Source organism: Larus michahellis, chromosome 1 (assembly GCF_964199755.1).
Source record: "Larus michahellis chromosome 1, bLarMic1.1, whole genome shotgun sequence".
Taxonomy (NCBI): domain Eukaryota; kingdom Metazoa; phylum Chordata; class Aves; order Charadriiformes; family Laridae; genus Larus; species Larus michahellis.
The window spans coordinates 66,496,866-66,515,500 of NC_133896.1; the positions used below are offsets into that span (position 1 = coordinate 66,496,866).

Sequence of the window (18,635 nt, forward strand, 5' to 3'; positions counted from 1 at the left end):
GCTCCCAGAAAGGTGGGGGAGTGCCAGCCCGCAGAAGTCCTTCCAGGGATTAGGATTACACAGCATGGGAAACGCCGATGGAGCTTGCCCTTACACCTGTGCCAGCATGAGTGAACAATAATAGCTTTTAAGACATCAGCTGTGTTTTTCCCCCTCTGTATTTAGGTAGAGGTCAATAGCAAAACTCTGCAGTCTGAGCCGCAGCAGGGTGATGGATTTGTCCTTCCAAATGCTGCCTTTGTTGTGGGTAGCAGAGATTTGCCAGTTGCTGTCAGTAATGCACACGTGAAAGTGGGGGGACACGACAATGTTTGTCACCCTGCGCAGGGTGGCAAAAGTGAATTTTGCCTAAACCGCTGAGCTGACTCCCTTGAGTGGAGCAGAGCATGGAGAGCTATCACAGCAAAATATTTGCTGGAGGCTTAGTTCTTCTTAGTAGCACATTGCTAACCGAGATGCTCTTCTTTGAAGGTGATTCTCGTGTTGTATTTCCGCCTCTGGATAATGGGAGGATCCATGCCGATGTTTTCGGAGCAGGACAATCCAGCTTCATTCTCACCGTATTTACTGACAAGGTACAACGCCACTAATCAAACAAAAGATTTCAAAAGTGTAGCCTTGACATTAGTTTTTCCCTGTGCTAAAATGTTTTACAGATGGCAAATGAGAGAACTTGTTTTGTTGTTTTAACTTAATTACTTCTCCTTATTGCTCTGTCTAGAATAGAAAGCAACCATCATTATTTGAACCCCCAAAGCATGCTCTGGGTCCTGTAGAGTTATCTTACAGATGCTTTCTTACTGAAAAATGTGAGTTCATTTTTATGCAAAGCCCAATGAAATTTAATTGCCTGAGCACAGGACTGGAAAGCCCAGGGACTCAAGCCTAACCCTAAACCTTAAAAATGGCTGCTTTTGAGATACAGGATGCAAGCATTCAGAGTTTTGGCTTCAGCTGAAGTTTGTATAAACAGGGGATGAGCATGCCTGTTGGTGGAATATTCGTGGCTGGTCCCTGAAGGTGGAAGGCAGGACCCTGGTGGCACACAGTACTGCGCAGCTCTGGCTAAGTAAAGGATAGGTTCCATGGATTAATTAAAAACAACAAACCTGAAATTTGCGTTAGCAGATTTTTGTTATTTTATCACTTGTTTTTGGTTTTTTTTTTTAAGATACATAAATGCCTAAATTTGGTAATTTTTTTTTTTTTCCCTTGCTTGGGACATGGTGTGTGGTTAGGTGGGCTGATACCACATCCCTCGGGCTGTGCTGGGCCAGACCAGCAAGGCAGTGACAGCTGCGACTTAGCTCTTCCCTCCAGACCTAACCAGACCCGTGCTCCAAGAAGGTGGTAGGAAGCTGATTTCTTCTTAAGATGGGGCCATGTGCATGACTGCTCTGGTTAGCTACTGAACTGGGGAGAGACATTTTGGGGGCTTCTGGAGGAATTTCGTGATGTCTCCAATGCAAATGGGAACAGTCCTCCTCTGTGTCACTTTCTGGCCTTGCTGGATCCTCATTCCAACAGTGGAATCACAGCTGAGACACAGGTTAAGATCAAACAATCCTTATTCAACATCTGCTGCAGAGTTGGGCTGGATCTCATCTGGGAGACCTTTAGGATAATGTGACAACAGCTCCTATTACCATCAAGGCTAAAAGTGCTTCCAGGAAGCACATCGTCTGACTTGGAAAGCTCTGATCTGTTTGCAGCATTTCTGGCAGAGTCATTAATACCAGACTCTGTGCGGCACGGCGTGAAGGATTTGCTGCTGTCCCTTTTTGATATGTTTATGCTGAGATGGGGGTCATGAAGTCATAAATGATCCCGGCCTGATTCCAATTACGTATTCCGTGCTGCAAATGTCTTTCGTCTGTCTGTCTCTTTCGTCTTGTAATGACAGGGGAAGGGTTTTTTTAAATGCAAAAGCTAAGTCATTCTTAGAGTATGAAACAGTGACTATTTTTACCACCGGCACTGTGGATTTTATTAACGGCTTTATGAAAGACAAGTGAGAGCGCTGCTGGCTGAGGTCCTCCATGGTGCCGGCAGCAGCCCTGGCTTCACCTGCGGTCCAGCAACACTTACCTGCTCCAAACCTCATTAAGGAGACCCTTGCCAGTAAAAAACAGTATTACTATTCTGGGGGGATTCTAAAACCCTGTAGTTAGCCCAGCTCTTCCAATTCTGATGAGCTTGATCTTAATCCTTCATTTAGACAATTTATCCAGAAGCCTGTATCTTCCATCCAGAAAACCCATCCCTTCAGCAAGCCCGGATGCCAGCCATTACACGGCTTTCTAATATGCAGAGTTAAATTTAGCTGGTCATTCTTTCTCTGCGGATCTAGCATCAACCTCCCATGGCTGATGCTCAGGCAGATGGGTCCTGACAACAGAAGCTGAAAGTAGGTTTGCTGAATCCTGGTCAGGGTCCAGTCAGGAGATGGAACTGGAGACAAGGCTGCAACACTGGCCCAAAGTCCATCCAGGAGAAGGGGGTGAGAGGCAGGAGCAGAGACAAATCATAGCACATGTCTGAGAGGGTCCATCCAGGTGACAGGCTACCTACAGCACAAGTTCCATGTCCATCCAGGAACCAGGGCTGAAAATGGGGCTCCTAGAGCAATGGGCATTAAGTGTGGGTGAAGCTCATCAGTGCCCTGACAACATGTTGCTGCAGTTCAGTACCTGCCACTTGCCCTAACAAGGACAAGCACCCTATTCTTGTTGCTGACCTTCTCTGGGTGTGGTCCTCACCCTCTGGGCGTGGTAGGATATAGAAAGAAATTGGGTCCTGAGCTTCTGTTGACCGTAACCCTAGTTTCCTGGCATGAGCCTTCACCTTAGGTGTGAGGTACCTGCAGAATCCGCCTATAAATTCTCTGCAATTCTTGTTTCTCTGAACTCAAACCTTAAGCTGACCGCTACCTTGAACTTGCAGCCAAACAACCTGAAAGAGGCCAAAACCTGGCTATCCTGATGCTGTGCACCACCCTAAGCCTGCAGGATCCACCTGCTAGCACGTTAGGCTTGCTCAGCAACACCTTCTTTCCTGAACCCAGACCCTAACACTTCACTTCAAAACAGTCAGTGACCCCCTGACTGCCTCAGAGCTAGGTATAGGCCCAGCTGCGCTACTGGCAGTAGTCTTCATGTTAGACCCGTGGGGTCCACCTACAAATGAGAAATTGAAGATGAGAGCTGTTTTTTTTGTTGTTGTATCTTGCCAGTTTCAAGGAGCTGTAGGAAGACTAATTAGTCAAAGTGGTTGATACCTTAGGGTAAGCTTCTGCACAGCTGGGGTGGCTGAGTAGGCGAGTGGTCAATATTGCAAGGTAGACAGAGACCTGGTGACTGTCTCTGAACTGACAGCCCATGATGCACCCACTGACCACAGCCATTGTCTTGGCAACAAACCTTCTCCTTCCTCACCTCGTCTTTCAGACTCAAGACTATAACTCTCACCCAAGACTGTATCTTACCATGGTCAGAGCTGAAGCTATTGCTGCAGAGCTGACATTGTGGAAGTCATCATGAGTGCAAGACTTGGATGTCAGATGGAGCCAGCAAGGTTGAGTGTTGTTGGCTTGGTTTCCAGGAAGATCTGTGTATCTGGCCAGCAGGAAGTCTAGCCTGAGGTGCAGGGCTTAGGTGCAAAGAAGAGGGAGACTGGAGAGAGAAGCTTGTTTTTAAAGCCTGGTATTTCCACAGGCCTTAAATATGCAGAAATAAGAAGTGGTGTTAGGTGGATTGGAGGTGATACAACTTGCTGGCACCAGTGTTAGGGGTGACATTAGGTTAGGGTCTAGGATGTCAAGGCTCAAGGATATTCAGCATCCAAGTAGGTGCTGGTGTGTGTGGATGCTTGCCCAACTGGTGGGTGTCTAGTCATGTGGAAGAGTTTGTGGTTATGGCCCAGCCTCAGAGAAGATGCTGAGCAGGGTGTGTTTCTCAGCTGTGGACACCTACAGCAGGAGCATATGAAGAGCTGGTGTGAGAAGCTTTTAACGAGGTTTTGAAGGCAGTAATTAGGTCACAGCACTGAACTTAAAGCCAGGATGCTATTGGGAAGGGAAGGGCTAAGATTGGTGTCAAGACCAGAAAGGAGAAGCCCCATGAAATTAAAAGAAAGGCCAGTGTTGGGTGGTGTTCTTGAGGTTGTTACTAACACCTTAGCTATGGCTGAAGCAAGGGTTAGTGCTCAGGGAGTGGGCAGGTTGTTTTGTAACTCTTTGAAGATCACGTAGGGCACAAATGGGAGCTTCAGTTTGCAAGCAGTCGTCTTTATTTCTATTGAGCTGGAAATGGGGTTACTGCGCATGTCTCACCAGGGTAAATGTTATGGTTTTCAGCAGAATTGAAAGTTATTGTAAGACTTGGTTAACTCTGTGGGGCGAGGAGGAAGACTGATGACAAGAAGTGGAATAAAAAAGCAAAACAGTAGTTTGGAAACGTGTGACAGTCTTTGTGAAATGCATAAAATTAGATCTGGAGTTGGGGGTCTTGTCTGACATAGGATGAACCCAAAAGAGTATTGTTAACTCTCACAAGGTTTCTGTGTCAGCTGGTGAGCTGTACAGGCGCAGTTTGGCCCCAGGCTGGCAAGCATGGCTAAGATTAGGAGTAGGTGTAAGTTACGGGTTTGAAAAAGTATTGAGTAATGAGGTGAGATTTTGTCAGCTCTTATGATGCTTGTAGTGTAAATTAGATGACTGAGGGTGTGAGAGAGGTCTCTGCATCCATGATTGTGTGCAGGAGGGCAGCATATAGAAATTGAGGTGTATCAAATGAACCTAAGAGGAGACAGGTTCAAAGCAAGCCAAGGAGGTGGCTTGCAACAGGTAGTTGAGCTGGGGAGCTCCTTCCTGCAGGATGCTGTGGGTGTGCTGAAAGTTTATGCAGGCTCAAAGAGAGATTTGCCAAGTTAAAAAAAGAAATCCAGGCTACTAAATATGCAGAAACCACATCCAACTCTGGGACATCATGCTAGCTAGAAACTGGAAAAAATTATCATGTTCTTATATGCTTTGCTTGGCATTAATTTGTGTTCACTGCTGTAGAGAGGATCCTGATCTCGACAGACCTTTGGTGTGGCCCAGTTTGGCCTTAAAACATGAGTATATATTCTCTGTAACCTGTCTTCAATCTTGGACAACATATAAATTAAAGTAGACAGATAATGCTTTATTTAACCGTGGGTAGATGAAATATGCTGAAATAGTGACAGTTTTTCAATCTTTAAAAAAACTTAAATGATCATCTGTTCAGTGTTTTCACTAAATTACTGTTCTTAAAATTACAAGTGAATGGGGATGCAAATAAATGCTTTGGAAGTCAGAATATGAATGCTTCAGTCCCTGCAAGGTACCGGATTTTTCTAATATTTCCGAATACCTTAAAACTTACAGTGACACAAATGAAAGCCGCGTTTCCATGTCCTTCAGTGTGTTGCTTGCCAAGGGTGATCTGAGAAGTTGGAATCTGCGCATCATTCCCTTTCTCAGCGGAGGCAGAAATGAAAGCGTTGGGAATCCTACTAATCATAAGCCCTGCCATTAGAGCCTGTCCGTACAGGCTGTTGTACGCAGCAGAAAGGACGTACCTTCTCCAGTGACCTACGTTAAAGAACACAGATTTTCAGTCACTGCGACTTGCCGTTCCCAAATCTGCTGTGGGTAAGCTGTTGCAATAGGAAAACCGATCCCAAACCTCTGTTAAAGCATTCTTGCTTGTATTAGATGAAAGTCGAGGAAGAATGCAATTAGAAAGGTTTTGAGAGCTACCCAGCTTTAGGTAAACAGTGTACTGAAGTGCAGCTCGAGTGTCAGCAGGGCATTGAGTGGTGGGCTGTCATGCTTCAGATGTTTTTGCACAATGTTTCTTTCTTCTACCATTCTTCAGGGGAAAGAAGTAGGAGGCCTCTGGATAAATAGATTGTATTACTAACACCGTGGTAAGACATGGGAGAAGTCCATTGTACCGCATGTCTCAAGGTGTGTGAAACACATTAAATCCTACCAGTAAGTTCAAACTAAGAAAATGTTTTTTTAAACTCATATCTTCAGGAGCCAAATTATATTCATTTCTGCTGGCATTTGCCTTGTGACGTCCCTTGGCTGATCACTCTGGGCGCGAAGCAGGCTTATTTGTCGTGTTGCGTTAAATAGTTAATACATTTCTACTAAGACTGCCTTGAGATAACATTGTCCTGTGGTTGAACTGCTTTCTCTGTAAGCTGGCTTTCTGCATTTCTTTGCTGTTTCAATCAGGTAAATGAGAATTCAGTGCTGCAAATGTGCTTCAGAAAGCTGAAGAAATGCTTATGTGTAAAAACTGGCACATATTCCTTTTCATAGAGATTTGTGACTGTTTTCTGAGCAATGCATTTAATCATCCCAGTTGTAACTTCAAAGGGAATGAACTACCAAGAGGCACGGCGCAGACCTGTACCAGAGAAGTGGGTCCCTGTGCCGGAGAAGTGGGTCCCTGTGCCAGCCATTTCTGCCAAGGCAATAGAAGTCAAGTGCAGCAACTACTCTGGTATGGGTTTTTCACTGACCTTAGGGTAGGAAATGGCATTAAAATGGACCCCTGTGGTACATCAGTTCTTAATTAGCCAGGCTTGCACATGCTTCCTGAATGGAAAAGTTCTGCCTATTTTGTCAGTGCCTTCTATTGTGTGCCCATAGGTGCTTAACTTCAATCCTACATGTAACCTCTGCAGGCTTCCAGGAGTCGCTCCTAGGCAAAAGGGTGAACAACAGTGTTGGTAAGAATTGCTGTTGTGCCCATCCAGAGGCCAGACAGTCCATACATGAAATGTAAAATATATTTTTTTATTCCAAGGGGGGCCTGAGGGTCAGGGGGAAGCCTAACTAGAAGATGGTGCTACAAAGCAAAGGTCATTCTATAATAGCAGTTTCCCAGAGGAACATGCTTTCTCAGAGCCATGTGAAAAATTTGAACATCTCTCTCAGTTAAGTTTTCTTGGTTTAATGAGCAAGCCCAGGTAGGTAGCACTGCTCTGGAAATCAGCTTGATAAGCATTTTTAATGGGTCATGGTGCTTGCTGCAAGTGCTAGTTACACAACAAGCCTTCCTGGCCAAAAGCCTACACAGGGACTTGAGGGGTGCAACCAAAGCGGAGGACGTTGGCTCTTATAGGCAACGCATTTTGTTTTTCGAAATACTTCCATGCAGGATGTCTCTGAGGCATGCCCAGGACATCCCTTTGGCTCCTGTTGGTATGGGGTAGGTAACGCTCTGGGACTGTTTCCAGAAACAATATCACAGCGCATTTATGAGGTCTGGTTTTTAACTTCCTGAGGATCAGCCACCAGTATTTTAGTGGCGGTCCAGAGGCCCCTCTCAGTGAGCCTCTTCTGAAGCAGTTGCCCACCAGTGGCTGGGGGGGGTTTGGCTGCATGACTTCTGGAGCATGCTGCTCTCGGTGGCGAGCTGAGGATCACATTTGATCACAAGGCACGTTCTCACCCACAGCATGTGGGGTTTGCGGACAGAAAACAGTACGAGATCAATCCCAGGTTTTCTATCACTGAGACTCCGACAGCAGGCTCGGGTTTCACTGGAAATTCACAGGCTCTTTGAAAGTCTCTGCTCTTCAAGAATTTGATATTTTTCAGATTCTTAGCCACAGACTTGAAACAACTGAGAGCAAGCCATTCACTAGATCAAAGCTCTTCAGGCTGTGAGGCTACAGAGGACAACATAGTCTGCCTTTCCTCCTGTGCCCTTGGTGCGCACAAACCCACCTTCCAGAGGAGTTACCTTGCTATTCATCAAGTTGCAGCTGCCTGTTTATCCATATCTTTGTCTTTCCTACTCCTATCCTCTACTGACTGGTAGCTCTTTCCCCCTAGATACAAAAGTTTTGATGAAAGGGAACACACAGGCACTTTTCCCATTTGCAAGTATTTTCTGTCTAGCTGATACTTGCATTTGGATGTTAAATTGGGATTTGTCTGTCTGTTGCTTGTTTGTGTAGTCTTACTCCACCATCACCGAATGTGCTGGATAGACAGAGTGTGATTTTTTTATTTTTTTATATTTTTTTTCTTCTAAGGCTATGAAAAGAAAACGTTTAGGCTGACAATATACAGAGCAGGAAAATAAACTCATGTGGGAAGGTATGACTGGACTGGCAGTTCCCCAGGGGAAGCGTGAATACATACAATTTTAAAACAATATCCTTAAATATCACCACCTGGTTATAATTGTAGCCACGTGTGTCCTAGGAGGACATTATTGTGAAGCAGCTCATCAAACACACTTGGTTTTAGAGCTTTGTAGAGGATGAAGAGAATCCTGAGCTGAAAGCAGTTCAGCTGTTAAGGCAAGTGAGAAGCTCTTTTCCCTAATAAAGGAGCTCTTCTCACCCTCACAGTGAACTGAAACTTCACGGAGTCCTTGACGGTGCACAGGTCGTCTTCTTAGAAGAGCATTAACAAGGTCTGTGACTTCTGAAAGGGCAACGACTATCTTTCTGCTTCTGTTTCAGATCCCCCCTGCTTCTTCTTCGAACACCCCCTTCTTTTCCCAAATACCAGTTAAGTGCGCTGTTATCACCTGTCTTCTAGATAGGTCCATTTTTTCCCCCCATCCAGGAGAATATTTTGCCTTTGCCTTGCTACAGTCCCCAGTGCGGGAAGGTCTTCCACTTGCAGGTGGATACCCGGCTGGGTCTTTGGGGGTAAGGCTGTTTGTCAGGAATGGGATGGGTTGTCCCAGAACTGTGTAGGTGGTAGGTTTAGGTCACTGTATGCACCCACAAAGTGGGGTCACCGCCCCCACTTTTCCATGCAACTTTGGTGGGGCATGGTCTGAGTCTTGTGATCCCTCCTGTAGCCCAGTTTTAGAAAGAAATCTACAATCTCAGTCCCTGGGAGCTGGGGCGGGGGGGAAGCTTAAAATGCTCCAAAATCAAAAAGCAAGTGAAACTCCTCATAAATTTCTAGAAATCTTGTATTTTTTTTTTTTTAGTTAGTCTCACAATTCTCATGTGCTCTGATTGCCTGGGTTTGGCAGGACTGAGGCCAGGGCTTTTCCAAGCTTGTTAGTCTCCCTTACAACAAAGGGTAACAGACAATCCCTCGAGTATTTTTCCGTTGTGCTGTTTATAGCTTTAAGTAGCAGCCTGTAGCTTTCATTTGTGCAGCAGAAGTAATCAGTTCAGATAGTTGTTTTCTGCAACAGGTTCTAGAAATGAGTCATCCTGTATTTATCTCAAACAAAGGATGCAAGAGTACATTTAAACTAAAAAATTTTAAACTAAACAAACTGGATTGCCATGACAACACCTGCTACCCACAGGAGGAGCTGTGTTTTTCTGAACATGCCAGAGATGCTGAGAAGTGAAAAGAAACACTTGATACCGGCTGAAACTTGGATATCCGTGTTCAATTTGCAAATAAAAAAAAAAATGACTCTGCTGTAATGCAAATGCTCTTAACCAGCCTGGGGGAAAACTGATTGCCAATTAAGAGGCAGATTCTTCCAATCACCTCACCAGTAATACTCTGTCATCCCTGGGATTAATTGATAGAGAGGGAGATGTTACAGGCAGGGATTTTTCTCCCTTGGAATTCCAGCAGACATGAACAGCAATATAGAGAAGTTCATTAATTTAAAATCTAATTCACTTAGTCAACTAATTAAAAGAAAATACTTTTGTTGCCATTTGCAGGTAGGCTGCTGAAATTTAATTAGCTCCTGGAATGACTCCATGAATCTTTGAGTCTTTTCAAAATTTGCAAATTATTTCCTTGTGGTGTCAGCTTTGGTGAGAGGTTTCTTCCAAAGTTTCTCCTGCTTTTAGCTTTCTCCCTGGTTAGGGATACGAGAGCCACACAGGTGTAAAAACATATTGCGTGCTTTCAGGAGCTACTAGTAAAAAGCAGCACTGAATTGTCGGTGACTATTATTAGCATCCTGTTATTTTTCTGTTCTTAGTACCTGGAATAGCGATAGCTTGTAATGTTTTATTTTATCAAGCCATCCATCACATTCAAGGAGAGGTTACCAGTGCTGAAAGCATATCCAAACTTTTGCTTGGATCAAAGCTCGCCCAAGGCTTTCTTGCAGCTTACAAATGCCTCCTAAAATCAGGCAGTGCTCTCCTGCATCTTGCTTCCATGTCTGCTGGTGGCACGTGCACGTTCAGTGAGGGTGTTCAGGCTTGACAATGGGAGACGCGGCCAAGGGTTCTCCAGCAGTGCGTCTGGAGAGGTGAACCAGTCGACCATAGATAGATGGTAATGACTGTCACAGGCTTTAAAATACTTCGTTGCTATTGGCAGAGCGTATTTAAGACACTGATTATTGCTGTAATGGAACGGAGCGATTGTCCATCTCCTCTAGGACCTGCCTCTGGCAGCGAGTTGTGCACATGGCTCCCGAGGAAGATGGAAACCCCACAAGCGCGTGGAAAGAGAGACTTGTTTACAAACCTCTCCTGATCAGTGTGCGTCCTGGAGCGTGTCTTCTCATCTTCAACAGCAGTTTGTCCTAACCTTCCAGCAGAAATGCATGAACGCACACTAATCTGCCTACCCCGAATTCCTCTTAAAATTTGTTAAACTGACTCAATTTGTTATGGCAGCAAGCTGTGTTTATTTACCCTGTGCTGTGTAACAATTTATCAGCTCCTGCCTTATCAGTGAAGATGCAGAAAAGCGACTAGTCCCTCTTCAACTGCAGTGGTGCGGTTTGCAAAGATCCCAAATGTCGTCTCATTCCTTTCTACCCAGCAGCCCACTCCGAGGAAGCTGGGGAGGGTTTCTGGTCTGCGTTGTGGTTTGCATACAAAATTCCATGAATACTGTGATGCTTATTGAAAATGTTAATATGCCACAGAATAAAAGGACACTCCCTCCAAAAACTGGGCTCTCCTAAGGCATCAAGTGCAAAACTAACTCGGCGCTTCTGAAAATCGTGTCTAATATGCAGACTTGTAACAGTATCGTATGCCATGACGTTATTCAGATTGGCATAAATGGGCATGTTGTTTCTTTTAAAAGTGAAGCTAGAAATGGGTCTCAGTTTGGCTTTTAGGTAAGTAGCTGTAAATGAATGCCAGCAACCTTTTCTGAGCTGACGACGTATTGAGGCTCCTGAAGAAGTCTGTTTCTTATCCTGGCCGAGCAGAGGTGGGGCCAGGCCACATGTAACATCACGAGCGAGCGCTTTGGCCTGATGAAGCTCCACCAGATTTTGCGTTGCTGTGTTTCCCTGTAACGCGGGCCAGAAAAGATCGGTTTGGTGATTAGAAAAGACACGTTTGTTTCTTTTGAAATAGGGAACAATCCAAATTGTAAGAACATTTTGAGTAAAAGTAGATTATGTTTTTGAGGGATGTTTTCTTAAATAGAAACTGTCTTTTTAATTGCTGCCTCTGTTAAAAGAGAAGATGGATTTTTCTCTTCCTTTTCCCCTCCTTTACTCCCTCAGGGTGGGGAAGGGGAGGAAAATGGGGGGATGAAAGAGACGTGTACCAAATGGCTGGAAACCTTAAAAATGTGGGAATATTCCGTTTTCCATCAGAATTGGGAGCTTAGAAAGATTGGCGGGGACATGAGAATGTGCCTTTTCCACTGTTTACAATGACAAATTATTTCAGCTCTGTAAGCCTCCCTGCTCTTGGGTTGCTGTGCTGCTGGAGACATTTGGTTTTTGTATGGGAAACTGATATCCTAACTGTTTGTGGTTATTTAAAAATGTTTTCATAAAACTTTAGGCCTGTGTCATCCCTGCGTCTTGGCCCAACACCCATCTGGGAACTTCCACACTGCCTGCCTATCTATAGTCCCATTTAGCTTCAGTGTCTTACCCCTTCTGCCACAAATAAAATGTGTTGTAAATGCTGTTGTAAGGGGTGGCATTTTGACCCTGAAGAGGTATGTTTGTAAGTGGCAAGTGAAACAATCCTCTGTCTATGTGGCTTGACATCTCTTGGGCATCCTTTGTGATCGTCTTAATAAACCTGTGAAGGTACCATGGCAACTGGGTGTGATAACAACAGCCAGGCTCAGATGGAGGAAATCCTATGCAGGATAGGATATAATTTTATTTCTTTTTGAGTATTTGCTGTCTTTGGTGCTGTGTACAGTGGGGATTTTTCCATTTGTGGACCAAGAAAGGGCTTGTCTGTCCTAAGGCTGTTGCAGTTTTGCTTAGTTGACTTCATGATTGCTGGAATAATCTCCAGCCTCTTGCACGCAAAAGTATTCAAACTTTGGTAAATGTGGTTTGAGGGGGGATGCACTTTTGGGAAAGTAGGTGCGATGCACTTTTGGGCAAGTAGATGCCAAGCAGCAAAAGGCTGGCGGGGAGAGGGGATGTTGGTTTGATTTTATTCTTTTCTGGTTTTTGGGGTTTTTTCCCCTTGTTTTCTTTAAGTGAAGAAGCAGCAGCAGAAGAAGGCACGCATGCCGTTCTTGTTCAGTCTTCTAAAAGCGCTGCATACTTCCCAGAGGGCAGCATGAGTCCCCATTTCCATTCCCCATTAATTTCCTCTCTATTGAGAATACCAATTAATGAAGATTACAACAATTTGAAAGGCTCCCTACTTCTCGATCACTTCTGTGGCTGTCTCATGCAAGCTGTCGCCAGCCCTAATAAGCCGTGATGGGATCAGTCGAGAATCACCCTATGCCTCCTTTCTTCTGTGTTTTCTTTCTGTGTCGGGATGTAAAGAGAAAAGACAGAGACGTCTGACTTTAATTGCTCAATGTTGTGCACATAGGAGAGGTCCTAAATTGTAAGTTAAACCCAGTTAGAGGGATATTTTGTATTGCAGGAGTGATGCAGTGAACTGTGAAACAGTTCAATATGTGCATGTACCTGCTTAGCTATTACTCATTTATTGTTGAAGCTGGTAGAAAGTCGCTTCAAAAATCCAGCATTCAAATGGGAGATGAAGATTTCTTAGTTTTCCAAAGGCCGGTGCATAAAACCCACATAAATATTGATCTTATGTTATTTCTTTATATTACTTGTTGAATTGCCCCCCACCTATGTTAGCATCTCTTTATTGACAGAGAGGTACAGTATTGCCTGTGAGTGCAGAGCTAATTTTTTTTTTTTCCTCCTATGTAGTAAACGGTAATTGCCAAAGGAAGACATTTCATGTGTTGGCAGTCATTCCATATATTACGTTACCTGTTTTCTTTTGCAGGTTTCTAACTTATTCCTACCTTCTGGCCTTCAATGCGTGGCTTCTGCTGGCACCGATCACCCTGTGCTATGACTGGCAGGTCGGCAGCATCCCTTTGATCGAGTCTATCTGGGACGTGAGGAACTTGGCCACAGTGTTCCTGGTGCTGGTGATGACGTTGCTCAGCCTGCACTGCATAGCTGCATTCAAGGTAACACCAAAAGACACGCAATACAACGTTTTGTTTAAAATCTTTCGTTTCCTACTGTTCGGACGAAATGGTCAGTAAGCGCAAGTTTTCCTCTCAAATGCATTGGATTGAGGTGGAAAAAAACATACCGCTACGTAGCTAACGCAGGCAAGCTTAACAGATGAAAAAGTCCCTCTAGTTGAATGTCAGTCTCTAATTGGTCTGATTTGAGGGCAAAACTTGGCCTGGAGTCCTGCATTCAATTACTGTTAATGATCCAAACGCCACTGAAGTTGTTAAGCGTCTCTGCCTCTCCCATAGTCATTAGGCTCTTTGTCACTGCTTCAAACAGGACTGGGAACTGTCACCTGCAGAGCCATATGAAATCAATTATTGTATTCATACCTTTAGTATGCTTCTAAAACCTAAACGTTGGATATAGCAGGTTTCCCATCAGCAAAGTAATGTAATGCAGGAAATGTGAAATGACCTGGAAATTGTTATTTAGTGTATATAACATAGTGGTAAGCCAAACTTCAACGTTTCAGATCTACCATTAATCATGTTGGAGAAATGAAAGTGAGGTTGGACTGGACTTGTCGGAGATCAGATATAAACTTACATGAAAGGGGTGTCTTTGTGGATCATAGGGAGTTACAGGCAGTTGCTTCTGCAGTTGTGTTGTGGAAGCTTCTTTAGGAAGTGTGCTGGTAATAATTTTTGAAATAAGTTTCTCTTCCTTAAACATACATCTCACTCAAAAGCATAGTAAGGGAGTAACGTTTTCCTTTTAATACCTACGTTATGCTAAAATGTGCAGGTCATGTACATGCTTCAGTCTACCCTGGCAGTCTTCTCTGTGCTCCTGATAAGGAGATGGAAAATGAACCAGTTTGAGACTGCAGAGTCATTAATTTAGATTACACATTGACAGATGCTGTATGGGAAATATGGGAAAATACCCTATTAGATATTCACTAGTTCTACCTGCAGGTTGTACATCATCTTGTATTCCTCCTGCTTTCATTACTCACTGCTAGAGATATTCAGAAGTGTTTGTATTAGACCTAATGCTGTTCCCAGGGAAGTTAATGATAAAATTCTCATTAGCCCAGTACTGAACACTTCTGAAAAACCTTATCCCATGTTCTTTGAAGTTTCAGTTGCTTTTTATTTTTTTTCCTCTTGTCAGAATTGGTACTATGTGTAAGATTAATGTCGTTGGTTTGCTAGGAAAAAATCTTTCAGGATTATCCAAAGACATTTTGGGTAAAACGATAATCCAGAAGGATTCCTTTGGATAACTGAATCGTGTGTCTTCTGTCAAACTGCAAAACAAAACGTTTCAAAACACTTTGTGCATTAAATTTCTAGGTTTTATCACATATTTCTTCCTTTTTTTTTTTTCTTAAAGGCAAAACAATTCAGTCTGGATTGATGAATACCACTGTTTGATTTGAAACTGCAGCTTCTAATTTTTTGTGAGAATAAGTTTGCTGCTTTGCCCTTAACCACTGTTAATGTTGCGTTAAGCACCATGAATTTTGCTCTCCAGGCATTTACTTACTCGATGCTTTGAAATTCATCTTGTAGATTCCCTTGTGTTTATTCTTGAAAACCCCAAACACGGAATAAGTTGGATCCTGAGTGAGCTGCTTTTGTGTCTAACCCAAGTGAAACCAGAGCCATCAGGTGTTCTTCACAAAGTGCTCTAATCAGCCTCAGCTCACCAGCCTCCCAGCACACCCACTGTGAGCATGGAACTGGTAATGGTTCCTGGGGGTCAACGTGACATGCTTTCGCCTGCCCTAGGTATTATTAGAGACAGCTGAAATATTCTGCTTTTCACGAAATTCTAAATTTCTGAAACTAATTTGTATTTTATTTTTAGCGACTCTCATAACAACCCAATTGTGTTACTGCCGTGAAGCGGTAAAGGGATGATTGTGTTGTCATGAGTACTATGAATTATCGAGGAAAGCTAACAGTAGGAAGAGACACATTTCCTGGAAATAAATTATCCTGTTTGGCTTTGGATGCTCTCAGGAATGTCTCCTACATTGAGGAGAGGGAAGTTCAGGGCACACAAACTGGAGGCACGATTCATTATATTAGGCTCTTAAGAAAGCTTCTTTCCAAAGAGAGGGCAAAACCTCATATTCATTCTCATTGGCGCTAACGCTTTCCTTTCTGTGGCACGGAGAATGGAAACGCTGGAAAAGATTTAGGCAGAAATGACAACACTTGTGCAGTGAACGCTGGACTGATTTTCAGTGGCAAGAGGTGATGCGTGTGCATCCGCAAAACAAGCTCACAGGAGACTCGCAGAACATATTACATGGACTGTAATTAGAGAATGCATGTATTGGATTTCTGCCTTTGTTGCCATTGAATTTTAAACAGGGCTAATTTGTTGTTGACGTTTGTGATTAGGGTTAATAACCCTGTTGGCATCTATGTACAGTGCTGATAAAGGACATCTAAAGCATGAAGCTTTCTTGTTCGGTTTCATTTTGTGAACGTTATCGTACCTCAGAAGGGGAAGAACAGTGCAAGATTTCTACCCGTAAGTGCTTTGCTTGGAACATGTCTGTTACTAGATGGGGGTTTTTATGCTGAAAACAGCAGAAATGGAGAAGGCAGCTTTCCAGTTTGTTATTGTTTGGAGAGAGAAGCCTCCTTCCTCATCCTGCTCCTACACTTTCACTGTTGTTCTCCTTCTTATGTAATCAAGAAGTCACTTGAAAAATTGCTTTGTTAATTCCTTGTATATAACTTTCATTAGCTGAGTCGTTTCATGTGCGTAGTGCTAATCTCTCTTGCTTATCGGCCAAAGAGCTCCCTGTGAGCAGCTCCCTGAGAAGGACTTGTTGCTCTACACGGTGTTCAGGTGCGCAGCCATGCTTGTCTCTTGCTGCAGCCATCCCTGTCACATGTGACAATTAATGCCCGTCTTCAGGAGGCCTGATGGGAGTAAAGAAAAGGCCTGCTCCTTGGCGCACCTCCCACTGTGGAGTAAAGGACCTTGTTGTCATCTCTGGACAATATTTTTTCATAGTGACTAATGTGCCAAAGTTGCAGTCCATCGTTAAGCAGCTCTTTGAAGCCTTTTGAGACTTGATTTCTTACCACGCAGATGCCCAGCATGGTGTGCAAATTGGCCTCTCTTGAGCTGTTTCAGCCAAAGCGCCAGGAGTCACCGGTGGGTCTTGAAATCCTCAGGTTCTGCTCAGCTCTTTGGGGTGAACTTCCTCATCCAGTCTGGCCGGGCTCCAAGTAGCGTGCTGGGAATGTGGCAGAGACTGGGGGTGCTATTGCTAATGCCTGCGTCCCAGAGAAACAATAATACTTGGGAAAAGAGGATGAGATTTGTTTATTGTTCATTTTCAAAGACAGCAAGGAATAGACGTGGTCTGTCTTCCAGCTTTGGGACTGGGTAGATTACAAAGGTGCCAGTGGAATGGATGAAGCACTCTCCTTGGTTGCCAAGCACGCCAGTTACAAGGCCAGAGAAATAATCTGTCTGATGCTTCAAATGGCGGCTAGCGTAGCCAAGGGCCCATAACGCTGTCCTGCTGTGCTGGAGGAAACGGCGAGCACCTGGTGGGCTAGAGAGAGGGCAGAAGTTCTGGGCGTATCGTCAGGATGGCAGTTATTTCTCTGACATGACATAATAATTCAATGAGCATGAAAGGAAAACCCTTCAGATGTTTGAAACGCCACTCTGCATGGCATTTTTAGGTCACTGCTTAATTAGCAGTGTGATTAAGATGCAGTTTGTCCTGTAATTGTAGCTGTGAACGTACGTACAGAGCACATAATGGATCAGATTCCACTTTCTATGTGGTACTTGCTATATGGAGGGCTGATAGTGGGAAAACTGACGGGTGTGTGATGGGGTAATTCAGAGCAAGGTGATCTGGAAAACTAGTTTGAAACAGTAGCTTTCGTACCTGACCAGTCGGGGGGGGAATTATTGCACCTTGTACTGCGCGGCCCTCATATTCCACTTATACTCATGATCAACGCTACTGGAGGTACCTTATGGTGGTTCACAGCACCTTCTTACTTGTTCAGCAGGAACACATAATGGTGTGCAACAGTTTGCTCATGTGTGAGGAGAGACTGTTACTTATGTTTCACATAAATTTAAAAAAAAAAGTAATCCCTAGTGTCCTCTAGGATGTATCTTTTTAAAGAACATGCTTTGCTGCTGTGTGTGACATGGCTACATATGGTACAGGAAATTGTGATGATTTTCAGGTTATATTCATTACATGCAACTGAGTTATATCTTATTATCCTGTTCTTTCATATGCTACAGTTGGTTGTTTTTTACTTCAGGTCTAATTTTAAGATACTGCTGCCTCTACATTTCTCTGCATACTGCTTCTTAGCCAAGACAAAGCATTTTATACCAAATTATTATGACTTTAATTTGTGCTGTAATTGGCATCATATTCCCATTTATCTGGTGGTTTATATGTATGAATATCATCTAAGCATATTCCTCAATCACTTGCAGGCTGTATTTCTTAGCTGACAACGTTTAATACCATCAAGGAGAGGAACGTGTTTGCATCTTCTCTTTGTGTGCATATTTCTGTTGTTTTTGCTAGCACTCATTATGTGTATTCTGTCATGCTATTTACTTTACCCTGCACTCTGGAGACCTTTGCCTCGTTTCCCAGGTTTGGCATTTCATTAATAAATCACAGCTTATGGACCTTTCTCGGGAACAATTGCCTTTTATAATATTCTACAGTAGTATCAGCACAGTTAGAAGGTATGCCTAGCAATATTCATATGCCTTATATGCCAAACACTTCCAGAACAATACCTACTTCAAAGGCATGGCAAGGTGAATAAGGCTATTTATCGACGGAGTCTATCTGACAAGCTGGAAACCACAGTCATTTTCATAAAAGGTCCATTTAAAATAAATCCTGCTTTCATTTTCCGGAGGGCCCACTTGAATTCCTTCCACATACAGAGAAGGTCAGGACTGATGTTCTTAATCCTGAGCAGCGAGGTTTTTTTTTTTTTTTTCTGTGCTGCTTCTGTTGTTAGTGTTTGCTGCGGGGAGAGAGTAATAAGCCAGAAAGACTCTGTTTAGTGAAAGCTGGAGGGAGGGAGGGATGGATGGAGGGGGGGAAGCCCCTCGTGTGCACCCTGCCTGCCTCGTCGGCCGCGTTTCTGCTCTGTCAAGCACTGCAAGCGGATCAGCTGTGGGTCCCTGGTGGGTCTGGAAGGAACACAAAAGCCTTCCCGG

At 43.9% G+C, this 18,635-nt stretch overlaps 1 protein-coding gene across 1 annotated transcript in view; it reads left to right on the plus strand.

Annotated features, from left to right (window-relative positions):
- TMTC1 (transmembrane O-mannosyltransferase targeting cadherins 1) overlaps positions 1-18,635 on the plus strand; it is a 151,357-nt gene that overhangs the window by 58,446 nt on the left and 74,276 nt on the right. The window contains exons 7-8 of the mRNA XM_074583505.1: positions 472-575; positions 13,195-13,384. Coding sequence (XP_074439606.1) covers positions 472-575; positions 13,195-13,384 — 294 coding nt within the window. The remainder of the gene's footprint in view (positions 1-471; positions 576-13,194; positions 13,385-18,635) is intronic.